Source organism: Chenopodium album, chromosome 10 (assembly GCF_948465745.1).
Source record: "Chenopodium album chromosome 10, dcCheAlbu1.1, whole genome shotgun sequence".
NCBI classification, from domain to species: domain Eukaryota; kingdom Viridiplantae; phylum Streptophyta; class Magnoliopsida; order Caryophyllales; family Amaranthaceae; genus Chenopodium; species Chenopodium album.
The window spans coordinates 22,059,782-22,078,708 of NC_137843.1; the positions used below are offsets into that span (position 1 = coordinate 22,059,782).

The 18,927-nt window shown below is 35.8% G+C and overlaps 1 protein-coding gene and 1 non-coding gene across 2 annotated transcripts in view; both read right to left on the minus strand.

Moving 5' to 3' along the window:
* Nucleotides 1-7,140: 7,140 nt before the first annotated feature.
* LOC145563799 (protein C2-DOMAIN ABA-RELATED 7-like) overlaps nt 7,141-18,927 on the minus strand; it is a 28,308-nt gene continuing 16,521 nt past the window's right edge. Inside the window, exon 3 of the mRNA XM_081624221.1 lies at nt 7,141-7,440. Within this exon, the coding sequence (XP_081480347.1) occupies nt 7,141-7,440 (300 nt within the window). The remainder of the gene's footprint in view (nt 7,441-18,927) is intronic.
* Nucleotides 10,402-10,512, minus strand: LOC145565798 (small nucleolar RNA R71). Its single transcript, XR_014095174.1, has one exon. It is a non-coding gene; the product is annotated as a small nucleolar RNA R71 (small nucleolar RNA).

Here is an 18,927-nt window from a genome sequence, read left to right on the forward strand (position 1 = left end):
TTTTGTATTAGCTCCTGTTACATGTTGTTCACCACAACCATTAGCAGTAGAATCAATAGCAACCGAAGAATCTTTTGCATTAGCCCTTGCTGCATGTTGTTCACCACAATCAATAGCAACGAAAGAATCTTCTGCATTAGCCCCTGTTGCATGTTGTTCACCACAACCATTACCAGCAGAATCTTTTGCATCAGCCCCTGCTGCATATTGTTCACCACAACCATTAGCAGTAGAATCTGTTTCAACAGATGTCCTGCTCATACAAAATAAAAAAAAAAAATGAAAAAAGAATTTCAGCATAAATTGGACCAACATGTCATGAAAGTAAACCCTTAAGTTTGAGCTTAAGTTATAGGAGCTTTCAAATGCCAAGATTCATTTCCTTAAATAAATGTTAAGGTTCATATGAAATTAGCAGTCATTAGACCATTCTTTCTTTATCATACATTCACATATACAAATGCAAACCTTATAACAGCAATGAGTAAAGCCAAACACTCGTTTCATTCCTACTGTCTAGCCAAGTTATCACAGCCAACAAAACTGAATATCATACTTTCAATAGCAAAAAGCATGTGAAAATTACTCAAACAAAGCTAAACACAAATTATTATATTGAGCAACAAACAAAAAATGAGCAAGTAAATATAAAATGAAAAAATAAAAATAAAATAAGAAGAAGAACATACATTGGAGTTCCTTGCAAACCAATTACAGATGATTCCACAACAATTAGTCTAGGTTTCCAAAAACAACAAGGAAAATGTAAGACAAAAACTCAAATGCAGTAAAATTATAACTAAAATCAACTAATAAGAACTCAAATATAATCGAATGAATTGATGAAATCGGGAGGAAAAAAATAGAACGGAAATTGAACCAAAATTCGCCAAAAATCGCAAAAAAAATTGACGAATACCTTAAGTAATCAACTAAAATCAACGAAAATGAAACTTTAATCAACAAAAATCAAACTTTAATCAATGAAAAGCAAAATAAAATCAACGAGAACGAAAATCAAACTTTAAACAACGAAAATCAAACTTTAATCAACGAAAATCAAAGTAAAATCAACGAAAATCACCTTAAAGTAAGCAGAATTGATGAACAATCGAAGCAAAGCAAGAGAGCAGTAAGAAATGGCGCAGACAAATTGAACAAGGAGAGAGAAATGGCACGTTGAATTGAATGAGCAGAGAGAGAAATTTGATTTTGGAATTAAATTTCAGGGATTAATTGTGGCCGTTGGATGTAAATGATCCAACGGTTCTAATGAGTCCTCATATATATTAGGGTTTTCACATACGGGATGTGATCTCATGTAATCCCATATATATATATATATATATATATATATATATATATATATATATATATATATATATATATATATATATATATATATATATATATATATATGATTTTGGTGATTAGTTGTTATTTTATCTACTACATCCTTTAGTATTTCATATTTTCATGTACTTGGATTTTTTTTTTCTTATTTATTTTTATTGGTCATAATAATTTAATTCTATTTTTGTCTTGTTTCTTTACCATCTTATCTTTTTAGGCTCTTTTTAAACTTATAGAGGGTACTGAACTGTGGCAAATTCAAAAATTTGGTAAGGAAGGCATGAAATTAAACTCATTCAAAAAAAAATAGAAAAAATTGTCAAGAATAATACGACCTTTGTTAAACTCAAGAATATTGTGGAGAAAACGGCTTAAGCTTTGTATTGATAATAACCACATATATATATATATATACACAATACAAGAGAAGACCTTAACTTGCCTAAAACTCCTAACAAGATAAACTTAACATAAATACAATATTAACATAAATACACCAAACCGACTCTAATACTCCCCCTCAAGTTGGAGCATGCAGATCGCGAATGCCCAACTTGCGCAACAGAAAACCAAACTGTTGACGTCCAAGAGCCTTTGGTGAGAATATTTGCCAACTGATGACCAGTCGAAACATATGAGGTAGAAATATTACCGTTTAACAACTCATCACGAACAAAATAACAATCTACCTCAATATGCTTCGTACGTTCATGAAACACCGGATTCTTAGCTATATGCAGGGCTGACTGACTATTACAAAACAACTGCATAGGCTTTGAATGTAACACCAAGAACAAACAACAACTGATTCAACCATTTCAACTCACGAGTAGTGAAAGCCATAGACCGTTATTCGGCTTCAGCCGAGGATGTGGATACAGTAGGTTGTTTCTTAGTCTTCCAAGAAACAGGGGAACGACCTAAGAAACCAAAATAAACTGACAAGGAACGCCGAGTCAACGGACACGCCGCCCAATCACTGTCACAAAACACCGTCAAGCGTAAATCCTTCATAGGTTGCAACAAGATGCCTTGTCCCGGACTACCATTAAGGTAGCGCAAGACACGAATGCTCGCATCCCAATGAGAAACCTGTGGAACACTAAAAAACTGTGCCAAAACATGCACTGAATAGCTTGGTCAAGTAACCGACAAATACACGAATCGTCCAACCAACCAACGATAATGTTCCGGTTGAACAAACGACTCACCGGAAGCATGAGCAAGATGATGGTTCTGCTCCATCAGAGTGTCAATGGGTTTACAACCCAACATTCCTGTCTCAGTCAAAATATCTAGAGCATATTTTCGTTGAGAAAGAAAGATGCCCTACGAACTCCGAGAAACCTCAATGCCTAAGAAATACTTAAGCAAACCCAAATCCTTCATATAGAAGCATTTGCACAGATTTAGCTTAAATCGAACAATAGCATCATGAGAAGAGCCTGCAATAATCAGATCATCGACATAGACAAGAACATGCAGAGAAACACTGCCTTGTACATAGCTAAATAGAGAGTAATCAGCATATGAGTTTTGAAACCCAAAACCTCGCAGAGCACTAGATAACTTCGAAAACCACTGTCTCGGGGCCTGTTTCAAGCCATATAATGACTTCCACAACCTGCAAACTTTGCCAGGTGTCGGAGTACCGTACCCTGGAGGAAACTGAATATACACTTCTTCATCCAAATCACCATGAAGAAATGCATTATGAACATCCATCTGATGTAACTCCCAATTTCAAGACACAACAACAACTAATAAAATACGTACCGTACCCATCTTTGCAACAGGAGCAAATGTCTCATTATAATCAACGCCTTCAACCTGTCGGTTACCATGCAAAATTAAACGAGCCTTTAGACGTTCCGCCTTTGACTTGTCGGTGTACTTGATTTTGTACACCCAACCACTATCTATTGCCCTTTTACCGGGAGGAAGATCCTCAACAGTCCATGTGCCATTACGCTCTAAAGCGTCTATCTCATCTTGCATCGCTTTACGCCAACCAACGTCTTTAACCGCCTCTTTGAAAAAAGACGGTTCCTTTCCCTTAGTGATCGTCGCCAAAAAACACCTGTGTCTCAAAGAAAAACAATTATATTCAACATGACAAGCTATAGGAAAGGTTTACCTGAGGAATGTGATTGAGGAGGGTCGACAACTGATGTAGCGGGGTCTATATTTTCAGAGATGATTGTATGAGTAACATAGTTCCGATGCCACGAAGGAGGTCATTTTTCCACAATAACCACGACCCAAATTATCCGACGAAGAAGAGCTCCCCCTCAAATACATAAGCGAAATAACAATAGACTCGTCGACAATTTCTTGCTCCGAAACACTCGAAGATTTTAAACCATCCCAATCAAGCACACAACGAGACCGGACAGCCAGAGATCGGCTCGCGGACTGCCAGCATTAGGCAGCGACTGGTGCTGCCCAGCTAACTCGAGGCTGCTTGGCTGATTACTGCCAGCGCTTGAGTGAAAACCATGGGGGCAGCTTATGGCGACTACTACTGTAGACACCTGATTGTGTCTCCCCAAAAACCAAAATCAGTGATGAATATCCTTCACATCATTGATTATCGAACAAGGTGAAATGTGAAAAGTCTTGTGATGCGGTCGTTTTAATAAAAAATACTTCTTTTTGTTTTCGAAAATATTTCTTTCCGTACTCTATTTATGAAAATGTGCAGTCCAGTTTAGTTTGGTCCATGATATGGGTCCAATAATAGTGTAGTTGGATTGGGCTCGAAAAGAGCTTTTCAACGATATATTATAAGCCCAATTTCGATGAATAATGAGGAAGTTATGGCCAAAATACAAAATTGGGCTTGAAATGAGTTTTATATACGGCCCAATGATCAAGTGGAAGGTCTATTAATTGCACTCCTAAGGTCATTAGGATTGATTTTAATCTTCTAGAATAATCTAGAAGGTTATTTTGAATTCTAGTGGGATTAGGATTAATAATTATATCTTTTAGAAAAATAAAAAATTTAATTTGGAATAAAACAAGTGTTTTAAAAAGATTAAATCTGACTTTAAAAGATAAGTACGGATTTAATTAATCTAATTTAATTAGATTAAGGATTTCGTACAGATTTTAGATAACGCGTTCTCCATCGCGAAACGACAGGACCCATCGCGTCGCGATGGAGCTGTCGCGCCGCGATGGACCCTGTCGCGCTGCGATGGGAGCAGTTTTACTCCGAATCAAATTCGATCTTTTTCTGATCGTTTCGGGACCTTTTTTCGTTATAAATAGGGTCTTTTTCCCCATTTTCAAATCACCAACAGTCATCAACAATCATCTTTCTATTATATTTTCTCTCTCAAGCTAGAAGCTTATTCTCCCCCCTTCTTTCTAAGCCTAGCCTTTTCAAAATGCAATATTCCTCATTCACGAGTTCTAGACACACCTAGCTAAGCTCGAAGTTGCCTTCGCCCTAGACGTAAAAGGTTTATAATTTCTGAGGGTTCGGTCCCAAATCTTATTTCAATTCTTTGATTAGATTTATTGTTTAATACTATTCTTGAAGTTACTAACGTGTATATTGTTTTTATAGAAAGAGATACAAGACAACAAAGTAAGAAATTTCATAGTTATATTTCTTTAGAAATCATGCTTAGATTATTATAATTCCTAGTATCATGTTAGGATGTCTTTATGATTCCTAATATCATGTATAGGGTATTAACTAATATTTCTAATACCATGTATGTTTCTAGTATCATGCTTAGGTTGCTTCCTATTTTCTTCTATCATGTTAGTATTATGTTAGGGCTAAAGCTTTGATCCTTAATGTTTAGTGACATGCTAGGATTTGTTATTAATCTTGTTAGTATCATACCTAGGATCTTGCTAATATTATTATGCTTTGATGAGATTATGATGATGATGATGATGATTGTTGTGTCAAATTATATAGAATTTAACGTAGTTAGCGAATTGTTTTCACATAATTTGTTAATTAACGAATTGTTTTCACGTAATTTGTTAATTTGGGAATTGTTTTCATGTTATTTGTTAATTAACGAATAGTTTATATATAATTTGTTAATATTTAATATGTTGCTTGATATATTATTATTGTTATTGCTTGATCACGCCCTCTCTTACAGGTTTAAAGGAAATTTGTATTTGTAATCACGCTTAATAAGATAATTGATAATTTAATTTAGGCTAATATGATTTTAATTTAAGTGATCGCCAATAATAGTTTTGTTTATGCATTAATATTCAACCAACATAGATTAAACAGGTTTAGGATTAATATATTGATTGTATATTAGTCATAAAGCGCACATGAATATGAGAAAAATAAAGTAGAGGCCTATTTTAAGGGCAGGTTCAATCTCTTTTAGGTTGAATTTACTCGGACAAATCACCAATTGAGAACCTTTACTCGGATGAAGGTAATAATCAGTGAACTGCTCGTACTTTGGAGGAGGAGGAGTGTTATCATCGCCAGCCATCACACTAAATCACGAGCACAAAACAGCTTCACAAGCAATCGCAACACATGTGTCAAACTCACGCACCACACGAGGCACAAACACTCCTCGCACACCACACAACAGCATACACAAGGCAAACGGACGCACCACATAGTAGCACACGTTGCCACAACACACCCGCACAGCCCACGTAGCAGCACCACACACAAAACTCAAGCACACCTGCGCACACACCATGCAAAGGCAACAACAACACATGACATAAGCAGCACACCTGCACACCACACCACGCAACAGTAGCACCGCAACACATCAGCACGCACACTCCCTGCGCACCACACACAACCACACAACACAGCACACTTGTAGGAATGCACCACAACAAAACAGAAATAAGGGATTGAGAAACCCTAATTTCGTCCAAGAAAATAAATTGAAAATTGTGGTTAAAATAAAACAAAGCCTAATCTCACAAACAAAATAATTTTGTGGAATTAATTAGAAAACAAACCAAGGATCGAAAATCTTTAAACTCAAGAATACTGTGGAGAAAACGGCTTAAGATTTGGATTGATAATAACCACATATATATATACACAATACAAGAGAAGACCTAACTTGCCTAAAACTCCTAACAAGAGAAACTTAACATAAATACAATATTAACATAAATACACCAAACCGACTCTAATAACCTTACTTGACCTTTTATTAGTAAAACACATTTTGATTATTCCCCAATAAAATGAACTTTGATCCTGACCTTCATTATTTGCCCACCATTGGACTTTCTATGTAAATAATTTTTCCCACGATTTCCCCGTGGGCATTTTCATCTCTTGTGAGTGTTATAAATCTCATACGAAGTATATAAAACTTTAAGAATGCAATGCTATGACCCTTTTTTAAAAAAGCAGTAAAAGAGTATATAGCTTAGTTTACATTGGAGAATTGGACAGAAAACATAATTGAGAAATGACCTCATTGAGTTTAGTTTAACGTTTTAACTTAGGAGGGTGGTCATAACCTTAAACCAAAATTTATATCAATCCAAATCATATGTTCTCGACAAATTTTTTCACATTATGTCAAGTATATTACAGCAATATATACAAGTTTGAGATGTTCCCTTGTTTACAAAACATAGTTGTGAGTATGATACAATCATAACACTTTATACAATAGCAATACCAAATTATATTTTTCATATGAATACTGTAGAATTTTCATTATACAATAGCAATATCAAAACATCGAATAAAAAGACACAAAGGAGTTCCTCAAAATTCTTGTCACGCTTTAGAGTAGCACGCATACATCAAGAAAGTAATCCTTTATTACCTGGAAGATCAAGCCACTCAAGCTGAATTTGTAACTTTCCCCTCTCTACATGTTGTAGCTTAAGAATCATGTCCTGAACCATTTTACCATTACCTGTCCAAACGACCTTACTTTCATCGGCGAGACAATTATTCTCATTAGGCTGCAACTTTTTTACAGCAGTTCCAATGGGAAGTTCTCCTAATCCCATTTGCATACACTCAATATATGGTCTAATATCAATAGTAGCGTCACCCATTCTATCATGTTTCGTGAACGTATCATGGTCATAAACGACCTGCAACAAACTGAAGTGCATTACCAACCATTCATCACCTTCAAAAATTGGGAAATGTCATCAAACATTCTCAAAGATAAGGAAAATTGTCCAAAAGATACTTATATTTTCAATTTTTTGTGAAAAAAGGACCTTATATGTTCAAAGTGGTGAAAAGGGTCCTTATAAATTATTTTTGTTGTGAGGAGAGACCTTGACATCAAAATATGCCCATTGACTTCACTTTTTCGGTATTGACTATGATGTGAATTGCACGCCGTGATATTTAAAAAATGTATTTTCCTTTTTTTTTCTCACATGAATCAATTGTAAATAGAAATATAATAGAGAATCAGTCAAATTTATATTGGTTCTAAAAATAATTTCATTTCAGTAAAAATAATTTAAATTTGGTAAAATTAATTTCATTTCATCAAATATAAGGTGATCTGAAAGTGTTCCTAAAAACGTTTACGTTCCACGAAGATCTACACTAATATTGCGCCACGTCACTATTCAACTACGCCACATCACCACTAGCATTGCAACAACGATTCCATGTCACTATTAATGAGAAAAAAACACCCCACAAGTTTTGAACATGTAACCTCATGAACATAAGATCACATTTATACCATCTTAGCCAATATTAGTTCATGTTATTTATGTACACATAAATTAAAATATGTTTAAGCAAGCACATAAAAAGGATAAAAAATAATTATACAGCGTAGAATAAATTAATAAAGAATAAATTAATAAAGAGGGATAGCTTTAACAAAATTAAGAAAATGTTAACTCTTTTTTTTTTTTGCCAACATTATGTTTCAAAATAGTAATCCGGTGCAACGTATGATATGTCTATTTTATATAGTGATTTACCTCCGTCCCTTGGTCACAATTAGGAGTATTTTTTGCTCTTTATAACCACTTTTATTACTAATATGTGTTTTCTAGTGTTTTCATAGTTTTGGTATTATTTTATAGGAAATTGCAGATTTGAAGCATTTTTTCGGAATTATTGGAGCTACTACGAGCACTAGAGGATCATGACCATCTTTCATAGCCCAAGGCCGGTTAGAATTATCAAACCGGTGATTAAGGGCTCAGAAGAAAACGAGGCATTGAACCGAGTGATTAAAGTCCCAAAGAGGAAATTAGAGTTTGGGCCAAGTTGTTAAGCCCAAACAAAGGTCCAAAGGTTGCCCAAGAGGCTCCGCTCGGCTGGGTGATGATCACCCGAAGGCGCGCCCAACCGGGCAAGGCTGAAGAGAAGAAGGTCTTCTCCGCCCTGTCTCACGCTCCCGACCAGGCGTGAGAGAAACATCCCAGAAGAAAAAGGCGCGCCCGACCGGGCGAGATGGCGTCCAACCGGACGCATGTTTTAAAGGGTGACTTTCGACGATTTTTACTTGGTTTCTAATTAGGATTTTTTAAGGTTTGTATAAATACGTTTTGTTTAGTTTTGAGACGATTATCTTTTCATTATCTAAAATTCTCATACTTAGTTTTAAATCTTAGACTTCTCTCTTGTTTCTCTCTCTACAACTCTTGATTTATGCAATTCATTATTTCCGTTAATTTTGGTAACAATTTCTTCCCTTTTTATTTTCAGTAATTTAATTGCTTTGATTCATCATGTTGTTTAATTGCTTTGTTTAGTTTAGATTTTAATATGTGTGAGTAGATTATTTTCTAGGGTTGTGAGGATCCATAAATAATATGAAGGGGTAATTTATTATCGTTGATTGTCAATGCTTGATTAATTTCCTATTGATTGATTTAATGCTATGCAATTAGATTAGGCCTGGTTTAATTGTATGAGTTATGCAATATTGATTCGAGATTCGAGAGTTGAGAATTGATGTTTAGGCTTAGTTTTAATAGGCAAGTCAATTTATAAATGGTTAAGTCAAGATTCGAAAGATGTGATTTAATACCGGTATATTAATTCTGTGATTGTAATACGTAGCGAAAGCCCTTTATAATCTGATTAATTGATACATTGATGATTGATTATTGATTATTGTGTTTGACCCTGTAATATTATTTCTTGGTGAACCTATGCCCTAGGCTTTTATTTATTGATTTATCCCTACTTTACCTCCCTTAGTTTAATTCATCATATCTATAATTTAGTTACTTGATAATTTAGATTATTTTAATTAATTAGGATTAAAAAGACTTGTTTCCCTTTGAATCCTACCCTACTTCCCTATCTGCTTTAGATAGAGGATTTAGAAATTATTTTTTATTAGATAATACGACTGTAGCTTGTCAAAATTTGGCGCTGTTGTCAGGAAAACGGTTTTATTTTTATTTCTAATTGTTTTTGTGGTCTAAATTATTTTCTCCCGTTTCAGAGAATGCAAGTTTTTTGGGACAAATTTCTCATATTTGTTTGTTTAGGTCTGTGTTTATGCCTAGGGGTTCTACATCAGGTTACATTCAATTCAATCTTGAAATCGAACGATCTTTTCATAGACAGAAAAACTTTTCCGGACAGATATGAGCTACTTCCGAGGGGAATACACCTTTGGAACCCCCATCCGATTCCAGCGATTCAGAAGTTTCTTTAGAATCAGAATCAGAGATGACGGCACCATCACCTCCTCCACCTCACAAGCTTAGAGATTATTTGCAACCATCCCTACAAGATTTTTCTCATCTCGCTCCTACACCTAATCTTGAGGGAGTGGAATTTGAGACTAAACCCAGTTCATTACTATGATCGAAAGGAAGCAATTCAGTGGAGCTAAGGTGGAGATCCAAATCTTCATATTTTGGATTTCTGTCAGTATTACAATACTATTAGGCAAGCTGGGGTCACTCAAGACCAAATCACGGAGATTCTTTTTCCCTTTTCTTTGCGTGGTAAAGCTAAATTGTGGTATAATGTATTGAATAGAACTGCACTTGGTATTACTGACGGGATACTCTTTTTTTAAATTTCTATAATAAATATTACCATTCAGATAGGACAGCTTTATTAAGGAGTTCAATCCAGAATTTTGCCCAAGAAGCTAATGAAAGTCTATATGATGCTTGGGAGAGATTTAAGGATTTGCAAAGGGAATATCCCCATCATGAATTAGCGCAGTGGAAGATAATCCAAGCCTTTTACAACGGGTTTGGAAATTCATCTAGATCAATCCTTCACTCAGCTGCTTATGGAAGATTTATGAATCTTCAAGTAGATCTAGCACGGACAGTTATCGAAGAGATGATAATTCACAATTCCCAATATGGGAATCCTAGAGGCTTTGCAAACAAAGGCAAATATAGTGTCGATTCCGTATCCTTTTTGCAAGCTCAATTAACTTCTATTTGTCAGAAATTAGATAACCTTAGTACTGTTTATCCTGCTTTTGTACCTAATATTTCCACTGTTAATAATACTAATGAAGCTTTTTGTGAAAATTGTGGAATTGTAGGTCATTGGGAGCAAGATTGTAGAAATTTTATGGATCAAGTTAATGTCTTTCAAACCTATAGGCAAAATAACCCATACTCTAACACCTATAATCCTGGCTGCGAAACCATCCATACGTATCTTACCGGAGCACCATGTGCAAAATCCTCTAACTCCACAACCATCACAACCACAAGCACCACAACAACCACGGCAAAAATATTACCAAACCCCTCACCAAAGGACCCAATCACCAACTCCACAACCATTCACTGACGTGCCTTATGAAATTAGAACGATTTTAGCTAGTATGCAAAAGCACATGCAGAGTAGGGATGCACAAATTGAATCAATCTTAACACATAATAAAATCATCGATAATTAAATTGCATAACTTTCCTCTACTCTACAAACTCCCCAGCAGGGAGCTCTACCATCACAGCCAGTACATCCTACTGATCATGCTAATGCAATTACTTTGAGGAGTGATTCACACTATTATGGGCCTTTTATGCCCAAAAATGACGAACGTATTACAATAACAATTTCTAATCCTGATTCTCTTGTACCAAGCGCTAATGTTACTAACCCTGCACCCTTCGAATGTTTCTTTGCAGGGTAAATCATAGGACAAGGTTGGAGATGTACGGGGTCCAGTTATCAAACTTCCATTCCCTAATAGATATTTGAATAGTAAGTTTGATAAGCAATTTGGTAAGTTTTTGGAGGTTGTGAAAAATGTACAGGCAACAGTTCCTTTCACTGATTTAATAACTTAGATTCCTGCGTATGCTAAATTTATGAAATATATTTTGACTAGAAAAAGCGTCTTTAATGAGGTAGAAACTGTAGCTTTTACATAAAAATATAGTGCCTTATTGCAAAATAAATCCCCTGCTAAATTAAAGGATCCTGATAGTTTTCTATTCCTTGTCATATTGGTAATGTCTTTATTAATGAAACATTGTGTGATTTAGATGCTAGCGTTAATGTTATGCCATCGTTTGTGTGCTCGAAGCTTAATGTGGGTGATTTAAAAGTTACTAATATTACCTTACAAATGGCAGACCGTTATGAAATACCCCTTAGGTATTTTAGAGGATGTTCCTGTTATGGTAGATAAATTTTTTATTTATGTTTATTTTGTTATTTTAGACATGACAGAGGATATTCAAATTCCTATAATTTTGGGTAGGCCTTTTCTCCATAATACAGGAGCCATTATTGATGTTAAAAATGAAAAACTAACCCTTTCTGTTGGAGATGATAATATCACTTTTAATTTAGGAAAGGTTTTAAAAGGACCTATGTCAGATGAAAATTGTTGTTTGATTGATGTTATTGATGTCAATAGATGTTGTTTGTGAAGATAGCTTATCACAGGTTCTTGCAAGGGATTCCTTGAAGGAACTTCTTTGTGGTGAATTAACTACATGTGGTGCAGGCACTTGGAGCAGAGAGGTAGATGCCATAAAAAGATCTCTTGCTATAAATGAACTAGATCCTAAAGAGAGTAAGAAGGTAGTAAAATTAGTTCATGAATCAAAACATATAGAGGTTAAGAAACCTAAACTAAAACTTCTCCCTTCTCATTTAAAATATGTTTTTTTTGATGGGCAGGAATTATACCATGTGATCATTAGTAATGCACTTGATGACCCACAAACTTCTCAACTTATAGAGATTCTTTGAATCCATAAAAGGGCAATAGGGTACAATATTGATAATCTCAATGGTATTAGCCCTGATTTTTGTATGTACAAGATACACTTAGAGCAAAATTACAAGCCATGCATTCAATCCCAGAGGAGGTTGAATCCTAACATGCAAGAAGTAGTCAAGAAGTTATGAAATTACTTGATGCAGGTATTATCTATCCTATTTCTGACTCAAAGTGGATAAGTCCTATACAGGTGGTTCCTAAAAAGGGTGGGATGACTGTAGTAAAAAAATGATAAGAATGAATTAATTCCCACTAAAACTGTTATAGAGTGGCGTATGTGCATTGATAATCATAGATTAAATATCGCCACTAAGAAATATTACTTCTCCTTCCCTTTTATTAATCAAATGCTTGAGAGGTTGGCTAAGCATAAGTTCTTTTGTTATTTGGATGGATATTCGGTATTTTTTCAAATTTCAATTCACCCTAAAAATCAGGAAAAAAAACTACATTTACATGCGCTTATGGTACTTTTGCATATCATAGAATGTCTTTTGGTTTGTGTAATGCTCCCGCTATCTTTCAACGTTGCATGATAAGTATTTTTTTCTGATTTCATAGAGTCTATCATGAAATTCGTTATGAATGATTTTAGTGTTTACGGGTCTTCATTTGATTCATGTCTTGGTAACCTAGCTAAAATTTTGAAAAGATGTGATGAATGCAATTTGGTTTTAAATTGGGAAAAGTGTCACTTTATGGTAACAGAGGGAGTAGTTCTTGGTCATATTATACCTGATAAGGGTATACAAATAGATAAAATTACAGTTTCTGTGATTGAGCAATTACCTCCACCAGTTAATGTTAAAGGGGTTAGAAGTTTCTTAGGTCATGCGGGGTTTTATCGTTGATTTATCAAAGATTTTTTTTATAATTTCTAAATCACTAACTCAGCTTTTACTGACAAGTGTTTTGAGGCTTTTAACAGGATTAAACAGGCTTTAATATCGGCACCTATCATATGTGCTCCCGATTGGAACCTTTCTTTCAAGATCATGTGTGATTCCAGTAATTTTGCATTGGGAGTCGTAATAGGACAGAAACAGAACAAAGTTTTACATGCTATTTATTATGCAAGTAAAACTTTGAATAAAACCCAAATTAATTATGCTACTACGGAGAAGGAGTTACTTGTTGTGATTTATGTTTTAGAAAAATTTAGATCATATCTAGTTGGTTCTAAAGTTATTGTTTTTATTGACCATGCACCTTTGAAATGTTTAATAGATAAGGCGGAATCAAAGCCTAGGCTACTCTGTTGGGTTCTCTTGCTCCAAGATTTTGATATGGAAATTAAAGACAAAACGTGTGCAGAGAACGTTGTGACAGACCACTTATCACAAATCAGGTATGATGAGGGTAAGGATTCTCTTCCTATAAATGATTCTTTCCTTAATTACCACTTGTATGCAATTGTAGAGTAACACCCTTGGTATGCCGACTATGCAAATTATTTGGTGGGCGGTACTCTACCTCCCGATGTGTCCTACCAAAAGAAAAAGAAGTTCCTTTATGATGTTAAATATTATTTTTAGGATGATCCTTTTTTGTTTCGTGAGCGTGCAAATGGATTATTTCGCAGGTGTGTTCCCGAATAGAAAGTTCACGGTATTCTCACTAAATACCACAACTCACCTTATGGAGGACATTATGATCCCACCAAAACGGTTGCAAAGATCAATGAGTCGGGTTTCTATTAGCCTACCATGTTCAAGGACGCTCACTCTTTCGTTCAAGCTTGTGACTCTTGTCAGAGTAATGACAATATCTAGCGGCGGCATGAGATGCCTCAAATTGGTATATAGAAAGTTGAAATTTTTTATGTTTGGGGTGTTGAGTACATGGGACCTTTTCCTTATTCAAGAGGAAATCATTATATCCTTGTCACCATTGATTATGTATACAATTGGGTAGAAGTCATTGTCTCACCTACTAATGATGCCAAGGTGGTCCATAAATTATTCAAGAAAACAATTTTTCCTAGATTTGAAGTCCCTAGAGCGATTATAAGTGATGGAGGATCTCACTTTCATAAGCAGAAGTTAGACACCCTTCTCAATAAATATGGTGTATACCATAGGACAAGTATAACTTACCATCCCTAAACTAGTAGTCAAGTTGAATTTTCTAACCGTGAGATTAAGTCAATTATAGGGAAGGTGGTAGCAAAATCTAGAAAACATTAGAGTGATAAGTTGAATGACACCTTTTAGGCATATAGAACCGCATTTAAGACCTCAATTGATACTACCCCTTATGGACTTGTGTACGGGAAAACATGTCACCTCCCGGTGAAATAAGATTACAAATCTTATTGTGATATTAAAGAGATCAATTTAGATGCTAAGATAGCGGGGGAGAAGAGGCTTCTACAACTTAACCAATCAGATGAGTTTAAGTTGATTGGATATGATAGTGCACGCGTTTACAAGGAGAAAACCAAGAGATGGCATGACAAGATTATCCTTCCAAAAGAATTCAAAGATGGTGACAAAGTTTTGTTGTTCAACTCTAAATTTAAACTTTTTCCAGAAAAGTTAAAGTCAAGGTGGTCTGGTCCTTTCACAGTGAAGAAGGCAAACAAATTCGGTTCTGTGTAATTAATTGATGAGTATGGTGGTGAGTTTAAGGTAAATGGCCAAATACTAAATTTGTACCATAAAAGGGCTACGATTGGTGCGGTTGAATTACTCCACCTAATCAATTCTGTTCCATCTTGATCGGCATATGGTAAGAAGGTCGTGCGGCAATTAAATAAACCACCGCTTTGCGGGAGGTAACCCGTATTTTCTTGCTTTTTAGATTAGTTTCTTTTCTTACCTTTTATTTTGTGAGAGGAGAGAGTAGTGAATTTAATGTATTTTAGAGTATTTTGAACAGGTAGGAGAAAAAAATTTAGTCAATTTGTAGAAAAGAAAAGAAAATCGGACCTTAAATACTGTAGCGCGCCTGATCGGTCGAAGCTCCGCCCGATCAGACGCGAGAGAAATGTTTAAAAATGAAGAAATTCGCCGGATCGAGCGAAACTCCGCCCGACCGGGCGCGAGAGTAGAGAAGAATTCAGTATAAGAAATCGCCCGACCGGGCGAGATCCCACCCGATCGGACGCGAGAGGTTGGAATATTTCGGAGAAATGAACGGACTAAGGTCCGCCCGACCGGGAGGAGAATAAATGATTACGAAGCCAACTTCTCGCCCGATCGGGCAAAGGCGTGCCCGACCGGGCGCGAGCTTAAGCAAAATTCGAGAACAAAATTTGCCCGATAGGGCGAAGGGGGGCGCGAAACCACCCTAACCGTTCTTTCCCCCCTTTTTCTTCTTCCTTTTTCCCTTATTTCATCTTTCCTCCATACTTTCTCTCTCTAAAACCTTCAAATTCTCCAACTTCTCTCTAAGATCTCCTCCCCAATTCTCACCTAAATTCAAAATTTTTTACATAATTTTTCTTCTCTCTTCATCCTCTACAATCCTACACCAATTTTGTTCACTTTTAAATAAATTTTTTCCAAACCCACTTCTCAAATGGATTCAAAGAAAGCAAGGATTCTAGAAGGACGTGGTTCGGGTTCAAGCTAAGCATATGACTAGGATTTGCAACTCGAACAATGTCCGAGTATTCGAATTACCTCAATTCAAAGAGGCCAACTCGTCAAGCTCTATGAGCGTGAGGTAATACCTTCTCAATGGTTACATCGACCCACTTTTAAATCTTTAGATTTATATGAGCAAGTTAGGAGATTTATGAATGATATTGTTATGAGGAAATTCATTGATATGCATTATCCGATTTATCGTGAATTAACTTGAGAATTTTTATCCTATTTGCACATTGATCAAACTAAAAACTGTCCAAATTTGCATTTTGGGTTGAACAATAGAAATATTAGTTTGACTTATGTTGAATTTTGTAAATTGTTTGATCTTGATCCCCATCCCCCTACCACTTGACATGAAAATTATAAAATGGAAGATATTTACAATGTTCTAACGGGTTTACCGTCTCCGAATTTCCAGCATGTTAGTGCCCGACTTTTTCACCATCCTGTCCCTAAAATTTTTCAAATATTTTCGGGGACTTATTTTCTAACTAGACATGAACCACATAATATACAAACAAATGAACTAGCTATTATAAGCCACTATGTCTATGGGTTTAGTAAATTGAATATTGATAAATACATCATTCATCACTTAGGTAGGCATGCCACCGCTAGTGGTGGCTCGATTAGGACCCCTATCCAACTAGGGGGCATCATCACTAAGATTGCGGTAAAAATTACCGGGTTTAGTGAAGCTAATAGTGAGGGTTTCACTAATTGTGGGGGGGGGGGGGCACTCTCATAAAGTTGAGATATTTGCAAAGCTTGGATTGGATTATAGTAGACCATCAACAAATCCCCCAAATGGTGTGTAAGGATAGGAACGAACCCTTTGCCTATCTTTCTCCTTCCTAACCCTGATTTGACTGCCTTTTCCCCTAGGCAAGACTCTTATACATATGAAATTTTAAGTGTCCATGTCCAGGGACAAGTACCACCACCCCACTAGTAGAAAAATTCAAAAAAACACCGGTTCAAGGCCACCGGTTTTCAAAAACCGGTGGCTTAAAAAATGCGCGGTTCAAACCAAACACACATTGCCACCGGTTCACTCAAAACCCGTGGCAATAATCTAAAGGCCACCGGTTTTGAACCGGTGGCAATAACTGAGTATTTAAAAAAAAAATAAAATAAATTCGCGCGTCCTTATTCATCAGTTAATTAGTTCCTGTTTCATTCGACCACCAAAAATTTCGAGCTCTAACTCTCTCTTCACGACACTCCAACCCTAGCTACCACCACGAACTCCACCTCTGACGCCCAGCCGCCGCTGCACCCTCCACCACCGTCGAGCACCCCCTCCACCACCTGTTCGCGGCGTTCCTCCTAGCTGCAACTGACCCATCGCGTCGCCCTCACTGAGGAAATCCACCACCTGTTCGCGGCCCTCCTCCAGCAGCAACGCGGCCCTCGCCGCCGCATTACTGTGCCCAGCCGCCGCCACTTGTGGGGTCCTCCACCACCGACCACCGTGCATCTCTCCTCCCTTTCATCTCCACCTAGGGTTAGTTTTAATTTATTTTGCATTTTCAACAATGCTTAGGCAAAATTAAAATTAAGTTTTGAATATAATTTACCCTAATTTTTCTGAATTTTAGGTTATTTTATTAAGATATTTTGAACAATTTAGGTTGTTTTATTATTATTAGGTAGAGATTAGGAGAAAACTTATTTAAATTTTCATTAGTTTTAATGGTAATTTTTATTAAATTAGAGCTTATTAGTAACCTTGTTACTTAATTAGTTGAATTTTGGTAGTAAGTTTTAATTTGTAATTATTAATTGGTATGTGTTAATGTGTAATTTTAGGTTGTTTTATATATAGTTCTTGACAAAATTACTAACTTTTATATGTTGTTGTTTTATTTTTTATTTTTGTAGATTGATATGTAGAGAAGCACAAGTTTGTTAGCTATTAAAGTGGGAAGTTCGAGACATTACATCCATTATAATTGCTATATTGGTATGAACTAGAAACTTTATGGAGCTATATTTCTTTCTATTTATTTATCCATTTGATAAAAGTTTGTTCATGATATTACAAATTGTGTCTATTTTAATTATAAATAATTGCCATAATATGTTGAATGTTTGCATCATCATATGCCTAGATACCCGTTCAAGGCTTTCTCATTAGGAGAAAGTCTTGAATAGTCCCCGGTTGGGACTGTTCTTGAATGTTTACTCTCACTTAGGTGGTGAATGTATGTCTTTTTTTCGATTTTAAGGAACATCTTGGCTTTTCATTTCTTCACCATGTTCTCTGGGTACATATGTGGGTAAGTAATTATCTACATCGTGTACTTGGAGAAGTGGGGGGAAGTGCTGCCGGATTTTCCTTAAAATTGGAAAGTTGACATACATTCACTAGTGAGAGTAGACATTCAAGGATGGGTTAGGTTGGAGTGATAAGGACACTTTGGAAACATGCATTTTTTCACTATATGAATGGTTTATTCACGGTGTGTACTTGAAGTTGATTTACGTAAAATATGTAGCAATTGTACATTATTCATAATATGTTGATATATATGTTTAGAGACACTTTACTAAATGGAGAAGGCTCGTGGTTGGATGTATGGTAGACGTGATACATTGGAATTTTTGAATGGGGTTCAAGAGTTTTGCAGGACGGCTTTATCTTATCAGCGCAAAATGGGTGCGGAATACCTATACTGTCCTTGTGTTGATTGTAAAAATGTGAAGGTGGTCAATAGTGTAGAGATCATTAGAGATCATGTACTTTGTCGTGGGTTTAGACTTAAATACGATGT